The 17,350-nt window shown below is 33.0% G+C and overlaps 2 protein-coding genes across 6 annotated transcripts; both read right to left on the reverse strand.

Annotated features, from left to right (window-relative positions):
* Positions 1–4,453: 4,453 nt before the first annotated feature.
* LOC117792098 (probable maleylacetoacetate isomerase 2) lies at positions 4,454–6,929 on the reverse strand. Of its 3 annotated transcripts, none has more exons than XM_034632081.1 (3): positions 6,619–6,919; positions 6,234–6,564; positions 4,454–4,770 (listed from the first exon to the last, which is right to left on the reverse strand). In XM_034632081.1, the coding sequence occupies exons 1-3, from the start codon at positions 6,896–6,898 to the stop codon at positions 4,647–4,649; spliced, it is 735 nt and encodes a 244-aa protein (XP_034487972.1). In that variant the 5' UTR covers positions 6,899–6,919; the 3' UTR covers positions 4,454–4,646. The 3 variants fall into 3 exon arrangements, with proteins under 3 accessions (XP_034487972.1, XP_034487973.1, XP_034487971.1); XM_034632082.1 differs by lacking the exons at positions 6,234–6,564; positions 6,619–6,919 and adding exons at positions 4,841–5,171; positions 5,226–5,533 and having other exon boundaries at positions 4,571–4,770; XM_034632080.1 differs by lacking the exon at positions 4,454–4,770 and adding an exon at positions 5,901–6,172 and having other exon boundaries at positions 6,619–6,929.
* A 198-nt stretch (positions 6,930–7,127) lies between these two features.
* LOC117791637 (probable maleylacetoacetate isomerase 2) lies at positions 7,128–11,059 on the reverse strand. Of its 3 annotated transcripts, none has more exons than XM_034631444.1 (4): positions 10,899–11,059; positions 8,855–9,032; positions 8,455–8,785; positions 7,128–8,392 (listed from the first exon to the last, which is right to left on the reverse strand). In XM_034631444.1, the coding sequence occupies exons 1-4, from the start codon at positions 10,920–10,922 to the stop codon at positions 8,263–8,265; spliced, it is 663 nt and encodes a 220-aa protein (XP_034487335.1). In that variant the 5' UTR covers positions 10,923–11,059; the 3' UTR covers positions 7,128–8,262. The 3 variants fall into 3 exon arrangements, with proteins under 3 accessions (XP_034487335.1, XP_034487334.1, XP_034487336.1); XM_034631445.1 differs by lacking the exon at positions 10,899–11,059 and adding an exon at positions 9,917–9,925 and having other exon boundaries at positions 7,608–8,392; XM_034631443.1 differs by lacking the exon at positions 10,899–11,059 and having other exon boundaries at positions 8,855–9,160.
* Positions 11,060–17,350: the final 6,291 nt, after the last annotated feature.

Genomic DNA, 17,350 nt, shown 5'->3' on the forward strand with positions numbered 1-17,350 from the left:
TACATACCTATTATCACATGCGCGAGCTCACTGTGTTACGTTTAATGTATGAGTTTTATACGGTATCTAAACTTAAAAGTAGAGAAAAACAAGAGAAAAATAAATAACAAATATATGAAGATGTATATATTTGTACTGGATCTGTGATATGTATTTAAAAAACAAAAAAGAGAAAACCCAAGCAAAAAAGAGTATATATAAATATCGAGTAAAACGAAATATGAAATTAGTTATGAAATAATTAATTTTTTTCTGAAATGAAATGATGAAAATCTTTACATCAGAAGCAAAACAAGAGAATCAACTAACGTGTAGCGTGGCATTTGTCATTTTCTTCGCATCTCTTTGCACACTCTCCCAATTTTCGAATGTTTATTTAAGCCACAAATTATAATACATACATATAATGTATATGTATCAATTGAGTTAAAATTCTGAGTTTCAGTGTTACTTGCACGCATGTCCATTGCCACGCCCACATGTCGAGCAAAGGTGATCGCCGCCTTCGATCGTGTGACGAAAAAGAAGACAAAATGCTGCGCTTTTGGGTCGGTCGAGTTACTCGGCGGTCGACGTGTTTATGCTTGTTTGGATTTCATTTGTTTTGTAAGCTTTTGTGCTTTTGCTGTAAAAAGAAGATCAGCTTTAAATTACCCAGAAATAAATATATGTATGTATCTTGTTAGAGCCAAAAAGACATTGGTTTGTTCGCAGTTTAATGGCTTGGTCCAGAAAGGAAAACTATTGATCACACTTTTCATAATTACAATCACCTAACCACATGCCTCCGCTCCACGCCTCCCCCGCACCAGTCACCCCATTGGCTAAGTACACGCAACGTCATCTGCAATAAATGCCCCTGAATACCCTAACATTTATGCGTTAAGGCGTACGCATATTTTTTATTTCGCATGTTTTATTCAAGTTTTAGAATAAATAAACAAAGTAAAAGCTGTTGTTTCAGCGATGGAGTCTATTAGAGTTTAACTAGTGCAAATAAAAAGCGAAAATGCGAAAAAGCAAAACTTTTATTAACTATATGTATATGTATACTTACGTATCTAAAATATATTTCAAACTTGAAAAATTTAAAATGGTTACCAACAATAATATGATATAGCGAAAAAAAACTATAAAAATTTATAACATACAATTCATAACTACAAATACATACATACAAAAAAAAAAAAACAAAAAGATGTTATATTTATCGTTTATTTTTGTTTTGAATTTGTATATGGTTATGATATACATACATATATTGTATATAAAAACAGAAAGAAATTGTTATTTATAATTTGTTATGCTTTGCTTCCCACACTGTTATTAGGACAATTAAATAATTAAATGCATATTTACATATACATATATATACCGATAAATTCAATGATACACGCATAATATTTACAGACTTGCTAAGGTTTTAACAACATCAACCAATCGATTGGCAAGTGAAAATAAGACAAATATTGAGACAAGAGTTAGGCAAATGAAATTTAAGATTAATATTAGTGCGACAATTGTCAGGTTGATGATGCCATTCTACTTTAAAAACAAGGTAAAAAAGAAAATTACGCGTGGAACATACACAATCAGAAATGACATACATACATGCCCCCATCTGCCATTGTGTGTAAATAAATTGGCAACAACAATAATAAGAAGCCGTCTACAAGTTCATTCAACAACAAACAACCACATAAAACTTATTAAAATATTTAACAAATTATATTTATAATATATATACATACATACTTACAATAAATGCATACATATAAACAAACAAACATTAAAAAAACTAGTTGTTAGCGTGATACATAAAATAATTATTAATTAGTTCATACATTTGAATAAAAGGTTTAACGATGATACAAAACAATCTCCCCCAAAGGTGCTGTGCTGAGTTGCACCCACAAATCGCAAATCTTCAGGTGCAACTTAGCACAAAATCCTTGCAACATTTATTTTTCACCATTACAATTTTCATTTTGCATTTGTTTCCATTACCATTTTCGCTGTCAACAAAGCCATCAATACGAAATCTTCAGACAAAGGGGTGTACTATTATCTAATAAGTATTTCATAGTGAACCTTAAAAATAGTCAAATACTTAATTATTTCTCTATTAAAATTCATATTTGTTTGCAAAAGCAAATGGTTTTTACTTGTATGATCCATAAAGGTCATAATTTATTAAAACGCAGTCACAGTCAGAAGATACCTTCTTATATTTGATATCTAGTTTCCAAGTTATATACAATATTTTTAATATACATAGTAGCATCAGTTAGTGTAGTTAAGTATCCAAATATTTATTTCAGTTTTCTTCTCAAAGTAGGGGGAATAATAATTGCAAAAATGGCAACCTAAGATAGTAGGGGAGCATACGTGAGTACCTTAGGATGAAAAATATAATTAAAAATGAAAAGTTAAATCGTTGCCTTCTCTTGGTGTACATACTTATTGTTGTTGCGCAATTGTTAAAAGCAGCAACAATTTTCAAAGTTCAGAAGGACGTGCAGAATTTCTGTAAAAGCTTTTATACAAGCCATTAGATTTAACAATAAAACCAGCAAACACCAAATATAAATAAAGCATACTTGTAACATCTTAACGATTTCTCAAAAAATTTCTTAGGCAACTACTTACTTACATAAAAGTACATAGTGTAATTGTGACAAAGATGAAGATAAACACACACACACACACACTCCGTAGCACTTTACGCAGAAAAACGAAGAATCGAACTCTTAATATTAGTACAGAATTTTAGAATTCAATGCAGATACTCGTACCTCCATTGATTGAAGGGTGGGGGGGTCATTCGGAAAGCGGAATCGTAATCGCAGAACATTCAGCAAGCAAATGCAAAAAACATCATGGAAACTCATTCAAAAGTAAAAGTACTAAATCTTTTATGATTTGACTGTGATAATAATAATGACAAAAAATAATGGAAGAAATGAAGTGAAGTGAATGAATAAACAATTAACAAAATGAATTGTATATTAGAGTATGTATAAATTAAATGTATGTATACACGAGAATGTAACATTAAAGTAGGTGCAATATATGACGGCTCTTAAACAAATCCAATAAGTAGCAAGAAATTCTTTGGTATGTGCTCATTGTGCAACACCATGTACGACCTAGAGTATGTTGTTAAAATAGCGATAATAAACATCTATTTACTTATCGACAACAAAACAAAAAAAAAAAACTACAAATACAAAAAGAAAAACAAACAAATTATAAATATAAACGTTTTACTTATACATATTAGCAAAATATTTAAAAAAAATTTTAGCAAAGAAATATTGAGAGAAAAAGTAACGAGAAGAGAACGGCGAAGAAACATCTTTATTATTAATTAAATGCAATAATTATCGTAAATAAAGAGATAACAAATTTATATAAAAAAGAGGAAAAACAAACAGACAAAAAAATAGTTAATATTTAGTTATGCTCTATTACAAATCTATTATAAATTGAAGTTTTATAATGATGAGATTCTGAAGATTTTAGAAATATATATTTATTTATAATTTTAATTGATATCGAAAATTAGCAAAAGATAAAATCACTTTCACAAACCTTAACATAACTTAGTCAGAATTTCATTTCTCAAATAACATTTTTTTAAAGGATGAAAAAATTCAAATTACAAATAGTCTATTGAAAATGTTAAATAAAAGAAAAGAAAAATCGAAAAATTAATGAAATCAAAAAGTAAAGTAGCTCATTCAAATTTTAAAAGAACACGTAATTTTTGCAACTACTCGTATAATAAAACCAATCTTGTACAACTTGGAAATAAGCGGCAACTGGTTCGCCCAAAGCCAAAACCCCAAATGTACACAACAAACAGTTACCCTTCTCTACATATACTTACTTACATATATACAAAATGCATAGTACATACATATAACCCAAGGGAATCATACCCAAAATGAATATAAAGAAAACTCTTTACGATCAGCGCGATAAAAACAAAGCAAAAGATAAAATAAAATACAGCGATAGGCTGGTAAAAGTATTACGAAAGTAAATCCAAGTACTAATCTAGGTAGGACCGATGTACCAAAAGTACCGATGTTATGCATTATACGAAATCTAATGCTAATTAATGGTAATGTTATGAAGTGCGTCTGGCACATACGTACACATGTGCATAATAGTATTTATAGTAAAATTTGTTGATTACATTTACATACACATACATATAGACAGACGCCTACAAAATGGAACACCAACAACAAATGCAAACACCAAGAAATGTCACACTTTATGATGAGACGCAAGAAAAATCCGTTATGAATAACCGAAGAAAAATTGTAAAGTAAAAATCCACATCAGAAGGTACATAAAAAGAGTTAAAAATACACGTATAACATGAATTACACATTTAAGAAAGATTATATAAAAAGAAAAAAAAAAACTAATAAAGATTATATTAAAAATTGAGTAACTTTTATTGGAATACATAATAATATTTATTTATATTGGCTGACATTTATATACATAAATGCCTATTTGGTTTTTAATCGCATCGATTTAGGCTTTCATTCAATGCTGATCGGTAATCCACTAAGTTATGTTTATCTAAATGGAAATTAAGCAAATAAAATGAAACAATTTGACCCACATCAATCCTTGTTCTCTGCATAATCGGGCTGATTGTTTGGATGACAGTCGAGAAAAACGGCATTGTTTCCCAAAGTCTGATCAATACGCAAAATTGTTGGATAGGGTTCCAAGTCAACCTTATATCTGAAAGGTGGAGAAAAATCAAATAATAATACACATAATGTTGAAATTATGGGTTACACTAAATGTTTACCTTCTGGCATTGAACACCTGAGGCACAAGGCAACAATCAGCCATAGAAATCTCATCGCCAACACAATATTTCCCAGCTGAAGCGGCGAGCACTTTCTCCAATCCCTGAAAGCCACGGGCTATCCAATGTTGCGCCCAATCCACTTTCGTTTCCTTGCCCACGTGGTCCATTACAAGAGTATTCTGCAAAGGCTGAATGCCGGAGCAAATAATTTCCACAATTTCACGCACCTTGGCGCGCTTAATCGGATCTTTGGGCAGAAGCGGGTTCTCCGGCCGAGTCTCTTCCAGGTAGTGCATAATGGCCACTGAATCACACAGAGTCTGTCCATCTGTGAACAAGTTTAAGTTAGCACAAAAATTTGCAATTCATTTCTAATATTCACCAATGTGAAGCGCCGGCACCTGCTGCATTGGATTCAGTTCCCGGTACTCATTGGTATAGCAATTTTCTCCATCAGTCTTGGTCAGGCTCATTGGCTTAATCTCATATGGTATCTTCTTCAATCCCAATGCAATACGAACTCGCCAGGAGCACGAGCTAAAGCAAAACGAGTAGAGCACTGGCTTTTCTGCACTCATTATGTTAATTAATACAAATAATTTTTTTTTTATATTCAAACTCGAGCTTGTGGAAAAAGAAAAAAATTGGCACTGATCTTGAACTTTGGACACCAATGACACCGCTAATTTTTTTTGCTTCTGCACAGATATACAGTTACTTTGCTTAGAGATTAAAATGCATCGCACTATCGATATAGTCTAGTCTGGTCTCTTCTAGGTATCAAATGCATATCGATATATTAGTTAAAATAAACGCTATCATAAAAGTATGCTACACTTTCTCGATGCGGGATAGTACACTCTTGCTGAGATTATTACAATTTTGCGAAATGTGTAACGTTTTAAATGCTATGTCCGTCTGTTTAAATAAAAACTACTTATTTTCTCAGCTACGAAGTTATCTTAATGAAACGTGGTACATGTTTATCTTTTTGCTGCAGGCAGAACATATATATGTCGTGCTTGTTTATATTTACTATGGTAAAAATTATATGACATTTGGTTTTTAACTGCTTCGATTCAGTCGAAATAATCTGTTTTTATTAAATGCACTCTTTTAATGCTGATCTGTGACCCTATAAGGCTATAATTTCTTTTTTTTGTTATAAAATGATTGTCATTTGAAGTTAACTAATTCAATGTCTTTCATTTCTTGTTCTTTGGATAATCGGGCTGATTGTGTGGATGACAGTCAACAATAGTGGCATTGTTTACCAAATTCTTATCAAGACGCAAAATTGTGGGATATGGTTCCAAGGTCACTTTATATCTGAGAGAGAGATAAAAATATTCAAATAGTGTTTAAATGATTAGTTACACTATATGTTTACCTTCTGGCATTGAAGACCTGTGGCACAAGGCAGCAATCAGCCATGGAAATTTCATCGCCAACACAATATTTCCCAGAGGAAGCGGACAGCACTTGCTCCAGTCCCCGAAAGCCCCGTGATATCCAATGTTGCGCCCATTCCATGCTCTTTTCCTTGCCCAAGTGTGCCAATACAAGACGATTCTGCAAAGGCTGAATACCGGAGCAAATAATTTCCACAATTTCCCGAACTTTGGCGCGCTTAATCGGATCTATTGGCAGAAGTGGGTGCTCCGGTCGAGTCTCTTCCAGATAGTGCATAATAGCCACCGAATCACATAGAGTCTGCCCATCTATAAGCAAGTACAAATAAGCACAAGAATTTAAATAACTTCTCCGATATTCACCAATTCGAAGCGCTGGCACCTGCTGCATTGGATTCAGTTCCCGATACTCATTGGTATAGCAATGTGTCTCATCTGTCTTCAGCAAGCTGGTTGCTTTAATCTCATATGGTACCTTCTTTAATCCCAGTGCAATACGTACTCGCCAGGAACATGAGCTGTGGCAGTAAGAGTAGAGAACCGGTCTGGCATCTTTGGGGACAGTGGAACTGGATAGACGAGTTCCATATTTTAAAACAGTGGAATGCAACAACCTTCCCACCGGACTCCTTAGTGCACTCATTATGTTATTTTAATATTGAAAAACAGATTGTCAGTGATCGTAATCGGTGCTGAACTGAACACCAACAAGACCTCTGTGTTTTATTCAATGTTTGTTTTTGCTTATATGGATTTGCGATAAGAGTTCTTCACACTATCGATAACATCGTTTGAAGACCAACACCTAAAAGTATGCAACACTTTTTCAAAGATAGCTTAATGGATTCATCGTGAATAAATTACAAACTTAGTAAGTTTAGTTAGAAGTTTATTCATTAAATATGTAGTTAATATTTGGAACTGTTACAATATTATGGATATTAACATAGTCATATGCAATCAATTGGTTTGTACGAGTTTGCGAAATCAGGCGATTCGTTTAATTTTACAGTGGAGCAAAGATCCTTTACAAAATAGAAATTCTCGAAAATTCTTAAACTGCTCTTTTTATAGAACTTGAGTAAAAATACAATTTTTATTATTATGCATATAAATTAATGGATTATCGTTTTTTTTTTGTGCTTTAAATTGAATGGAAAGAATAGCAGATTTTTACAATTGATTTGTTCACATTGTAGCTAAGAGACATTTATGTTTTTATATACTCGTACATATTAAGATTTTAGAGACCTCTAGAAATCTACGGTGTTGTATATAGTTTGTATATTTTGTTCTTTACTTATGAATTATCTGGTTTCTTGCTGCTCGTTTATAATATGAATGCCTGCTAGTGGAGTTCACTTCTTCGTTGACTGAAGTTTTGTACTTTTCAAAAAGTTTCTTTATTAAGCGCCCAACTTGTCTTACTAATACGTGTTTAGATATACTCGATTTTGTTTATAGAATGTATATGTATGTCTATGCATTAAAATTAGTTTGTTTTTTTTTTTCTTGTTTTTTTTTTTTCTTTAAGTTAAATCCCTGAAGTTAATTTTGCTTTTCGTTTTGAGTTCTCCTTGATTTTGTTTTGTTTCTGTTAGCCTAAATAAAATTCATAAAAATAAGTTAATCATACATGAGTTCATCTTTAAGACCATTTTCACATTGAGAACTGAGGAAAACTAAAATGTACTGAAAATATTAATATTGATTTTCGTTTCTCTTTCTTTTGCAATGCATTCAAAGTGTTATTTTTGTTCATTGATAGTATTGTATTTGTATGCAATAGTGCATAATTAAATGCTGTTAGCAATTCTTTAAATCACATCCGACTGTTTATCTCAATGAAATATACTCCAACTGATTTTTTAACTTCAATCAAACATATTTTCGCTTTCGTATTCTTGAACTTTCTTTTTGTTTTTCTTTTTTTTTCAATTGGTTTGTGATACGAACTGCAATTCACTTTTTGGTTTTACGGCGCTTTGCAGTTGTCGTCGGAAAATTCTATTTGTTGGGCAGCTCCGGCGGACAGTCCGGCTGATTGGAAGGATGAGCAGCCCGGAATGCTGGATTACTTTCCAGCTCGCGATCAATGCGTAATATAATCGGATATGGGCGCAAGTCCACATGGAATCTAAAAAAAGTTGAATCATTAGGCGACTTTTCGTTTGAGTTTCATATTCAAGTTAATCATACCTTCTGGCATTAAACACTTGTGGCACAAGGCAACAATCCGCCATGGATATCTCATCGCCCACACAGTATTTGCCGGCTGAGGTGGAAAGAGCCTTCTCTACGGCACGAAAGCCGCGTGTTATCCAATGCTGTGCCCACTCCTTCTTCTTTTCCTCGCCCACGTGGATGAGCACGATGAGATTTTGAAGCGGCTGAATGCCGGAGCAAATTATCTCAATAATTTCACGCACCTTTGCCCGCTTGTGGACGTCCTGTGGAAGTAACGGACGCTGCGGACGTGTCTCCTCCAAGTAGTGCATAATGGCGACGGATTCGATCAATGTGTGTCCATCTGAAAATAAAAGAATACAAAAATAAAATTAGCTAGCTGGTTCAATTTATATTATAGTAATTTACTCACCGATTTGAAGTGCTGGCACCTGCTCCATAGGATTGACCTCACGGTACTCATTGCAGTGCTGCTCGCCACCCGACTTGATCAAACTGATAGGCTTGATGTCGTAGGGTATCTCCTTTAGGTTCATCGCGATTCGCACGCGCCATGAGCACGAGCTGCGCCAATACGAATAGAGTATCGGCTGTGCATCGGTAGAAAGAATATTACTCGTATTAGTGGACATTTTAACAAGAATATGTTATTATTGCTAACTGCTGACTGTCAACTGCGTCTGCGCCTTTAGCCAAATGAGAACCTCAACCAGCCGATTGTCGTGTATCACCCATTTATTCGTTTAAACAAATACTGTGAGACAAGCGAGCATGCGGACCATATTGTAGAACAGAACAGGTTGATACTGATAACGAGTACACACAAAAAAAACCTCATAACAAGAGCTGCATATTTTAAGAAGTAATCTGGTCAAACCAGTTGCTCAGCAGTGAGTTTGCTAATTTGTTTGTTGTTTGTTGATTGTTGCTTGTGCTGCTGATACTCTGCTTAATTTATGCACTTATTTTTCTACTAGCTGATAATAAAAATTGATCTTTCAGGAGCAATCTCACTGCTTCAGGGCTGCAAAAGAGATTCACACAATTTCTTACGGAACGATTCATATGCAGTCGATTTTTCCTAACTCGATCTTTGCTTTGCAATTGTTGTAAGAAAAAATCAATAATGTAACTTAGCATACAGAAGCAATAAAAATGAGGCGAGTACAATTTCGGTCTTAGCTTATCTCACAGCTTTTTTTCTAAAGCATCCGCAAGGTATGCTACAGTAAATGTTACGTTAATACAGCACATGAAACTCAAATCGTATGAGGTCTCAATATTATTTAAAATCGATTGTGTGTTATTTTGAACTTTTAAAAAAAACATTATCTTTTATTTGTCAGTCTACAAAGTTTAAGGTTCGTAACTGAAATCTTGTAAGCTAAAAATAAAAGTGAAAAGCGGAACACTTTCGAAAAAAATATTTTTAACTAATTTCGACCTTTATTTTTTTTTTCTTTGTTATACCTACATGATTCATAAAGAATAGTTCGAGTCAATGGACTTTCCGTGATTTAATAATGATGCAATCAGGAGGAATGTTATACACACACTGACCGCCTGTACCAAAAAGAGCTCCCTAAATGTGCAGAGCAACAGAAAAGGGCAATGGCCCCGAACGAGCCCCAAAAATGATGTACGTATGTATATCCTGTGTATATCCTCATCAGTTGAATCAAAACGCCTCCCTATTCCGGGAAACAGTCGGAAGGGGCGGCCTACACACGCAACATTGAGACAGCAAAAATAAATTGTATGTATGTGTGTGTGTGTGTGTATGTTGAGTGGCATAATAAGTTTGCCTCAAAGTTCATTGAACCTATGTGAAAGTAAAGTCGGTAATATCCAGAGAGACAGTGACCCCACAGTAGGCCGAATCGGCGCCGAGTCCCGAAGTGTGTCGTACATCAAGGTCGGCTAGGGGCATTAACCTTAACCACGTTGCCGTTGACGTTGGCCTGGTCGCTATCGCTATCATTGTCGTTGTCGAGCAAAAGCAAGCCAATACGACGTGCCAAGGACACTTGCAGACATCCGACAGTACCGCGCTCAAAAGGCACAGGCACCGCGAGCGTATCACGGAAATAGCTCAGAAAGTTTCGTTGGGGTGCGCTTTTAGGGGTTGAAACTCAGCGCACGCCACTCTGTATGTACATAGTTTGAGTTGAACACAACCGCCCAGGGTTGTCGAGCTTAACTCTATCCACATCGATGTTCCACTCTGTCGTCGACATTTCCGCATGCTGACAACCCTGTTCGCCTTACTTCGCAGTGTGTACGCTAGCGAAATATGCTTTTGGCTCGACGCATGTGTGGATAATGCACGCTAATAGTATGAGTTTCACTCAAACTACTGCCAGCGTCTATTAGCATAGTATGAGTGAGTTTTCAGTAATGATTTCTCCTTTTTTTCTTTTGCAAATTTTTAGCGCCATTAATGCTGGACTACTCACCTTGGCTATGGCCGATAGGGACATAGCGTTGTGATGGTACTTTGAGTAGTTAATTTTGAAGCCGTTTAAACCGGACGCACTGCGAAAACGATATTTTGCGGACCGGGCCGGAAGGGGGAGAGCAGCAAAAAATTAGACGTAGCTGACTTAAACGGTTGAACTTTAACTTTAACCACCACCGATACGAGAGTTGAAGTTATCTATTCCAAGCCGTTATGGCAATATTAAATGATTTTTATGCTTGTTCACGACACTATCGCGAATCAGAAAGTATTACAAATAATACAAATATTACTGTAGGCGACCTCAAATGCACTCAAAGTCGTTTTGGGTATTGGTCAGATTAGCACGATAGCAAAAGGACAACAGCGTTAACGACAGGATATGATGCCAGAACGCAACTAAACACAGTGAACTAAATAAACGAGTGCGAAAGCGAAAGCAAAAGCAAAAGCAAAGGACAATGACAAAGCTAACAAACTGAGTTTATGCCTCAGTAATTGAGAGAGTAAAGTGCAGAAACAAAGAGAGCAAAATTGCAAACAGCCCGAGGTAAAGCTAAAGCTTAGCTGGTTCTTGTCCAAGCTAAACTTTTGTTAGCTAGTACCCAAGCCAAGCTAGTTTAACTGCGGTACGAATTTAAATGTAATAAACACTGTTGCCATTATAGCTTTTTAATAGCTAGTTCTGGCAATTTCAAAGTTCAATAGCTGGAATATGTTTTCTAAAACTGTGTAGAAAGTGCATGCAAAATCAAATATAGATGCTATTTTGTCCTCTAAAAAGTTGGCAGCACTGGTAATAAAAGACATGGATTTGTTTTTTCATGACCACCAGTTTATTTGTGATTTCATTTGAATTGATTTTTATTTTTTTACTAGAGTTTTGTAAGTTTACTTAATTTCCATTAAGGTTGCTCAAATGATTTTTGATTAAATTACACATGCTTAACCTAAAGGTAGGTAACATATGGACTAAAGTAGTTAACAAATTCTTACAGTATGCTTGTACAATGAAAACGTATACAAAGAAAAACCTAATTAATATACATAAGTTAGTACATCATATAACTTAAGCAACAACAGGAAATTGAAGTTGAACTCATTACAAATTTTAATTTTAGTTTTGTTCTTGTGTAGAAATGCAACAATGTGTATAACGACTTCAAAACAGTCGCACAACCAATAGATTATCACACCAAAAATGGCAGAGTAAGTACAACGAATACAACAAATTGTGTGTGTGTGTGTGTGTGTGTGTTTGTGTATGTGTGATAGAGTTAACTGTGTGTGTGTCTTTGGCTTAGGAGAGAGCGAACATTTCTAACTTGGTAGGTAACGGTAATGTGATCGATAACAACACGATAAGTGTGTATATCGTAATTCATCCATCGATGAGGCAGGGTTCTTGACTGTACAGATCGCTCGCGTGGGTGTACCGGAATTGTATGGGCTTTGGGTACAACATTCATAAAGTTTAACTACCTCAGCGCTACCTAAGTTGTCGTTGTCGTTTTGCTAGCTAACGAAATTAACTGTGTATATGTATACATATGTATGTATGTATGTATTTATAAAATTACCAACAAATCAATAAATTATTGTTGTAATATTTTTAGAAAATAGTGTCCATATATCATCATCATTATCATCGTCGTCATCGTTTTTTAGACGGTACTGTTATTAGCAAGTTATGCTTTCTTACATTTTTTTTTATATATTCGTTTTTTTCTCACTTATTTTAATGCATTCGAAGAATTGACTACAATTTAATGGCAAGAGCCATAGCTTTGCTTTTTTTTTTTGGTTTTTTCTATTTTTTGTTTGTTTTTTTTTTTTTTTGTTTTTGCTTTATAGGTTTACATGTACAACATACGTTACACATACACATACAATACACAATAATCATAATAATCATAATTATTTAAATTTTTAATATAACTGGTAACATCATGCTAAATATAATATGCCATCGTTAAGTACTTATTAGACAGTTTTCTCAATATGCTAAAAACATTTCGTTCCATTATAATTATCAGAGATGCAGCCAAAGCCAAACATATTTGACCATTTTAGCAATACATAATTTTAAAAATTATTTGGAGGGAATATTCATGATTCTCAAATATCTTTACTTTGATCAATTTATTATCAAGTGTAAGTGTAAAGAATTTATTGCATGTGTAAAAGAAAAAAATATTGTTTATCATTTTCATTATCAATTTCGATTACAAGTTCAATTACGATTTTCATATCGATTTCGTTGAAAAGAAATGCATTAGTTGTGTGCCAAAAAGTGTAATTGTTATTATTAGGTACGAACACTGTAAAGCAAAGTTAAAGCAGTTTGCGTTAAATGATAGCATGTAAAATCCGTTTGCCTTCATTCCGTCTTTTTCATATCAATTTACACCTATTTTGATCATCAGTTACAACCATGAAAACATTTATGTTTACATTTTGCATTTGTACACATATGTACATATGCATATGTACCGTAAAATATTTAAGACTATCTCAATAATATTAGTACAATATAAATATGTGTATCTGCAAGTTTTGTATTTTGTTTTTTTTTTTTGAGAATTTACATGCTAAGTACAATTTACGTTCAACAAGAGGTTATAGCATTTCAACTAATGCCATAAAGTAACAGTTTCTTTGTTTATAAAAGATTTGCATATTACAGTTAAAACTTACGTCTGAGAGTTGTGTACTTGTTTATGGTACTTTTTTGTCTGTTTGTATTCGTACTGCTCGGCAATCAGTCGGACAATAGGGACAGTCTCCGACTCCGACTGATCTCCCGTTACATATCGTTCGAGAGTGTCGTTAATACTGACCTGTAAAGTATGTCTTCTACGCAACTTTTGCCAATATACCATCATATATAGGCCTGAAGTGAATTGGATGATCTTGATTGATTGATTGGAATTGAGTATGGCACCAAAGAGAATAATAATATTCGTATTGCATTCAATATTTCAAGAACTGATCAGTCTCTCATCCAAAAATATTGTATATGTGTATCGTAATTTTCCAGACCTACAATGATGCATTATGCATTCTGAAGATTCGAGTATTTGCATTTTCGAAACATTATCTTCTTATACGCTAAACAGGAATGCAATCATCAATATTTAATTTACATAATGTTTTGTGTACTTACGAAGCATACATATATATCGAATGCTTCTTGTATTGTTGTTAGTTTTTAGGTTTGTTAAATAAAATTGATATGTCTAAGAGCTATTATTAATTGTTGTCAATTTCATAAAGTTTTTCGTATTGTATATCGAAGTAATTCAGTTTCCTGCTTTTTATTTTACACACATTACATACACGAATGCTTGGAACTTCACATTAAAAGTTCTGCAGATGTGTCATAATAAAATTATTGTTAGAAAGTAATGAATATACATACGTATATGCTCATACATTTAATTAAATCTTAACTATTTGAGTTTTATATTGTTAATTCACTTGAGTTTGAGTCTTGAGCTAAAAATAAGTCAGTGACCCATGAGGGCGTGCATATCCAGCATTCAATATTCGTTAGATTTATATACAGATTTATCATATTATAATTGTATATGCATGAGTGTGTTTGTGTGTATCGTATAAATAGTTTATTATTATTTCATACTCGTACACTTAATGAACAATCACAACGCAGAGTATTTGAATATTTGAAAGTGCCAACGCCATTGAGTATGCAGTTTATTTTGTATTTATACCCTGTACTCAGAGAGTACCAAGAGTGTAATGACTTTGTTGAAATTAGGATTAGGAAAGTGAATATATAGCACAAAATACAATTCACAGATTGTCATATCTACTTTGTTTGCGTTTCGAGTAAAATGAAAATAAAAATGCACACAGATCGCTTTGAAATAACAGATGAGAATATTTAATTCATTCATTGCAATGATAAAACAGATGACATAATTAAATAAATGAAACATAAAACTATAAACTTAATATGTATATATGTAAAAATGAAACAGAATCCAATAAGAAATTCCTTTAACTATTTTGTTAACTAGTAAAACTTAAACCATGTAGTCTAGTTTAACATCCTTTATGCTGTTATTATAATATTTGGTTTTCTCTTTTTGTCTTTAGGAAACTTTTTTGAAAAGCAACAAAGTACACACATCTTTTTTTTAAATTAAGTACTTAAATAATCCGGCTAATTACTTATGATAATTATTATTATTATTACTCGTTTGGTATATACTTATATTTAAAACGTATATTTCAAGACTTTATTCATAATACTTAACACTTACGCTTGAAGGCATTTATTTATATTTCTCTTTTCATAGAATAGAATCAAATAGAATCGAATTTAATCGAACTGAAGTTGAACATTGTGGTAAAGGTTTGGAAATTGTCTAATGTGTTAAGTATTAGTGTTGTAGATAAAATGCACCCAACAAATGTTGACCATTAGAATTTGAATATTGCAGTGTCTATATATGGATATAAGAATGTGAGTTTTGTATAGTACAAAAATAGTATCGTAGCTGAGGTGAAATAAGAGATATTTAACGGCTTTTGTAGCCCACAACAAACATTTTTGAAGGTGCTCAGTGGTGGGTTTCTTTAGCTGCATCTTTTACACTTAGTCGATTAAGTACATACATATACTTAACACACTCTAAAATACCAAACAATTATGCACGATATTTAACTAAGGGCTATGAGTATCGCTTCTGTGTTAATGTTAAACGATGAATACGAATACAATGAATACGAATACGAGTACAACGAATACAACGAAGCAAATGACAGATTGCCATAGGCATAGGGTATTCGAGTCTATAACAGTAGATTGCAGTATTTGTGTATATCTTCTGCAAACAGCCGAGTATTTGAAGTTCAGGACTGGTTTCTTGGTTTCTTTACTTAATTATTTTACACATTATCTGACAAAGCGATTAATTACACATGAGTTTTAATTGATTAAGCAAATTACAACCTCAAAAATTGCTAAAAGTTTGTTTGCTTTTTCATCGCTTTTGGCCGTGGGTGTTGTGTATCTAGGTATTTGTTAGGATAGTTTGACGCTTGTCTAGATAGTTATAGTTACATTTACATATACAGTTACAATTATATTATACATTATTCTATAATTTACGTCATAATATACCACTGACCGCCTCGTAAACATTTATTGCGTACACTCAATTGATCTATTTGTTGTAGTACATATTAGCTCACTGTCCAAATGGAAAACGCGTGATTCTTGTTGTTGTTATTCTTCAGGCAGATTAACTGTAGTACCAATTAACTACTACATATGTAGAATATGCAATTATGTATTTGTGTATGTATATAATTAATATAAGTATTAAATGTCTATTTAAAACGTTAGCATAAGTGTGTGTGTGTGTTTATGTTTATCGATAGAATTATGTCTTTTATGCAATTTGAGAAACATTAAAATAGCATTTGTTTATTACATCCATTTGATGTACAAATGTATGTATATATATATATATATAATTTGCTATATATGTATGTACGTATATATTTACAGTATATTTATCTAGATTTATGTATGTAAATGTAGTTTCTATTTACAACTTGGCATTAAAAGTTAAAATTTTTCAATTTCAGTTTCACTTTGGATTTAGTTTTTTGGGTTTTTGGTTTTTGGTTTTATGTTTTTGTTTTTTTTTTTTATAAGTTTTTAGCTAAAATCGTTTTTGATCTCACTCAATATCACTTGATTTCACTAGAATTTTTATTTGCTTAACGATTAGCAATATTTGGTATTACAATAGTTTTAGATGTGTAAGTCCAATAAAAGTTAAATTTCAACTGTCTTGAAATTGCTGAATTGCAACTTAATAGCTAAAACAACAATCATATATCGCATTTTGCATTTTGCATTCCGCATATCGCATTTCGCATATGTACATTAAATCTCTATACTCAATAGGTATATTTTTCTCTGATCTGATCTTTCTTATATTCTAAACATGTATTGCACTAGTAGTAGTAAAGTATCTGTGAGATGTGTGAGTAGAAAAACATGTAGTTAACAGTACATACGCGCTAATAGATAATATCGATGTCAGTTTAGATTCGAGTTAAAAACTACATTCGTCGAGTCGAGAGTCGAGAGAAAAGGCCTACTATAAAAATACGGTAGGTACCAGTACATATGTACCTATATATTTAACACAAATATTGCACTTGCCTACAATAGTTATTAACAATTCAATTTGAACTTGTTTCAATGTATGTATATATGGTTATGACCCTTTTTTTTGTTACTACAGTTAATGTTAAAGTTCAAGTTAAAGTTCAAGTTGCTAGGGTTGGATTGATAGTTAAATATATCTCATAGGTAGATAGATAGTTTGGGATAGTGTGTGTGTGTGTAGAGAAACATGTGAAAAGTATGTATGAGAAAAATGCTATTAACTGCTAAATACATCA

The sequence above is a fragment of the Drosophila innubila genome (assembly GCF_004354385.1).
Source record: "Drosophila innubila isolate TH190305 chromosome 3R unlocalized genomic scaffold, UK_Dinn_1.0 2_E_3R, whole genome shotgun sequence".
Taxonomy (NCBI): domain Eukaryota; kingdom Metazoa; phylum Arthropoda; class Insecta; order Diptera; family Drosophilidae; genus Drosophila; species Drosophila innubila.

What these genes read in the sequence shown, in the direction of transcription:
- LOC117791637 (XM_034631443.1), bottom strand. Translation starts at nt 9,074, where the DNA reads ATGTCCACTAATACGAGTAATATTCTTTCTACCGATGCACAGCCGATA. An exon ending in GGTGCCAGCACTTCAAATCG is followed by an intron (nt 8,786 to 8,854) that starts GTGAGTAAATTA and finishes TTTTATTTTCAG; the next exon opens with ATGGACACACATTGATCGAA. An exon ending in CAAGTGTTTAATGCCAGAAG is followed by an intron (nt 8,393 to 8,454) that starts GTATGATTAACT and finishes AACTTTTTTTAG; the next exon opens with ATTCCATGTGGACTTGCGCC.
- LOC117792098 (XM_034632081.1), bottom strand. Translation starts at nt 6,898, where the DNA reads ATGAGTGCACTAAGGAGTCCGGTGGGAAGGTTGTTGCATTCCACTGTT. An exon ending in GGTGCCAGCGCTTCGAATTG is followed by an intron (nt 6,565 to 6,618) that starts GTGAATATCGGA and finishes ACTTGCTTATAG; the next exon opens with ATGGGCAGACTCTATGTGAT. An exon ending in CAGGTCTTCAATGCCAGAAG is followed by an intron (nt 4,771 to 6,233) that starts GTAAACATATAG and finishes TCCACCTTTCAG; the next exon opens with ATATAAGGTTGACTTGGAAC.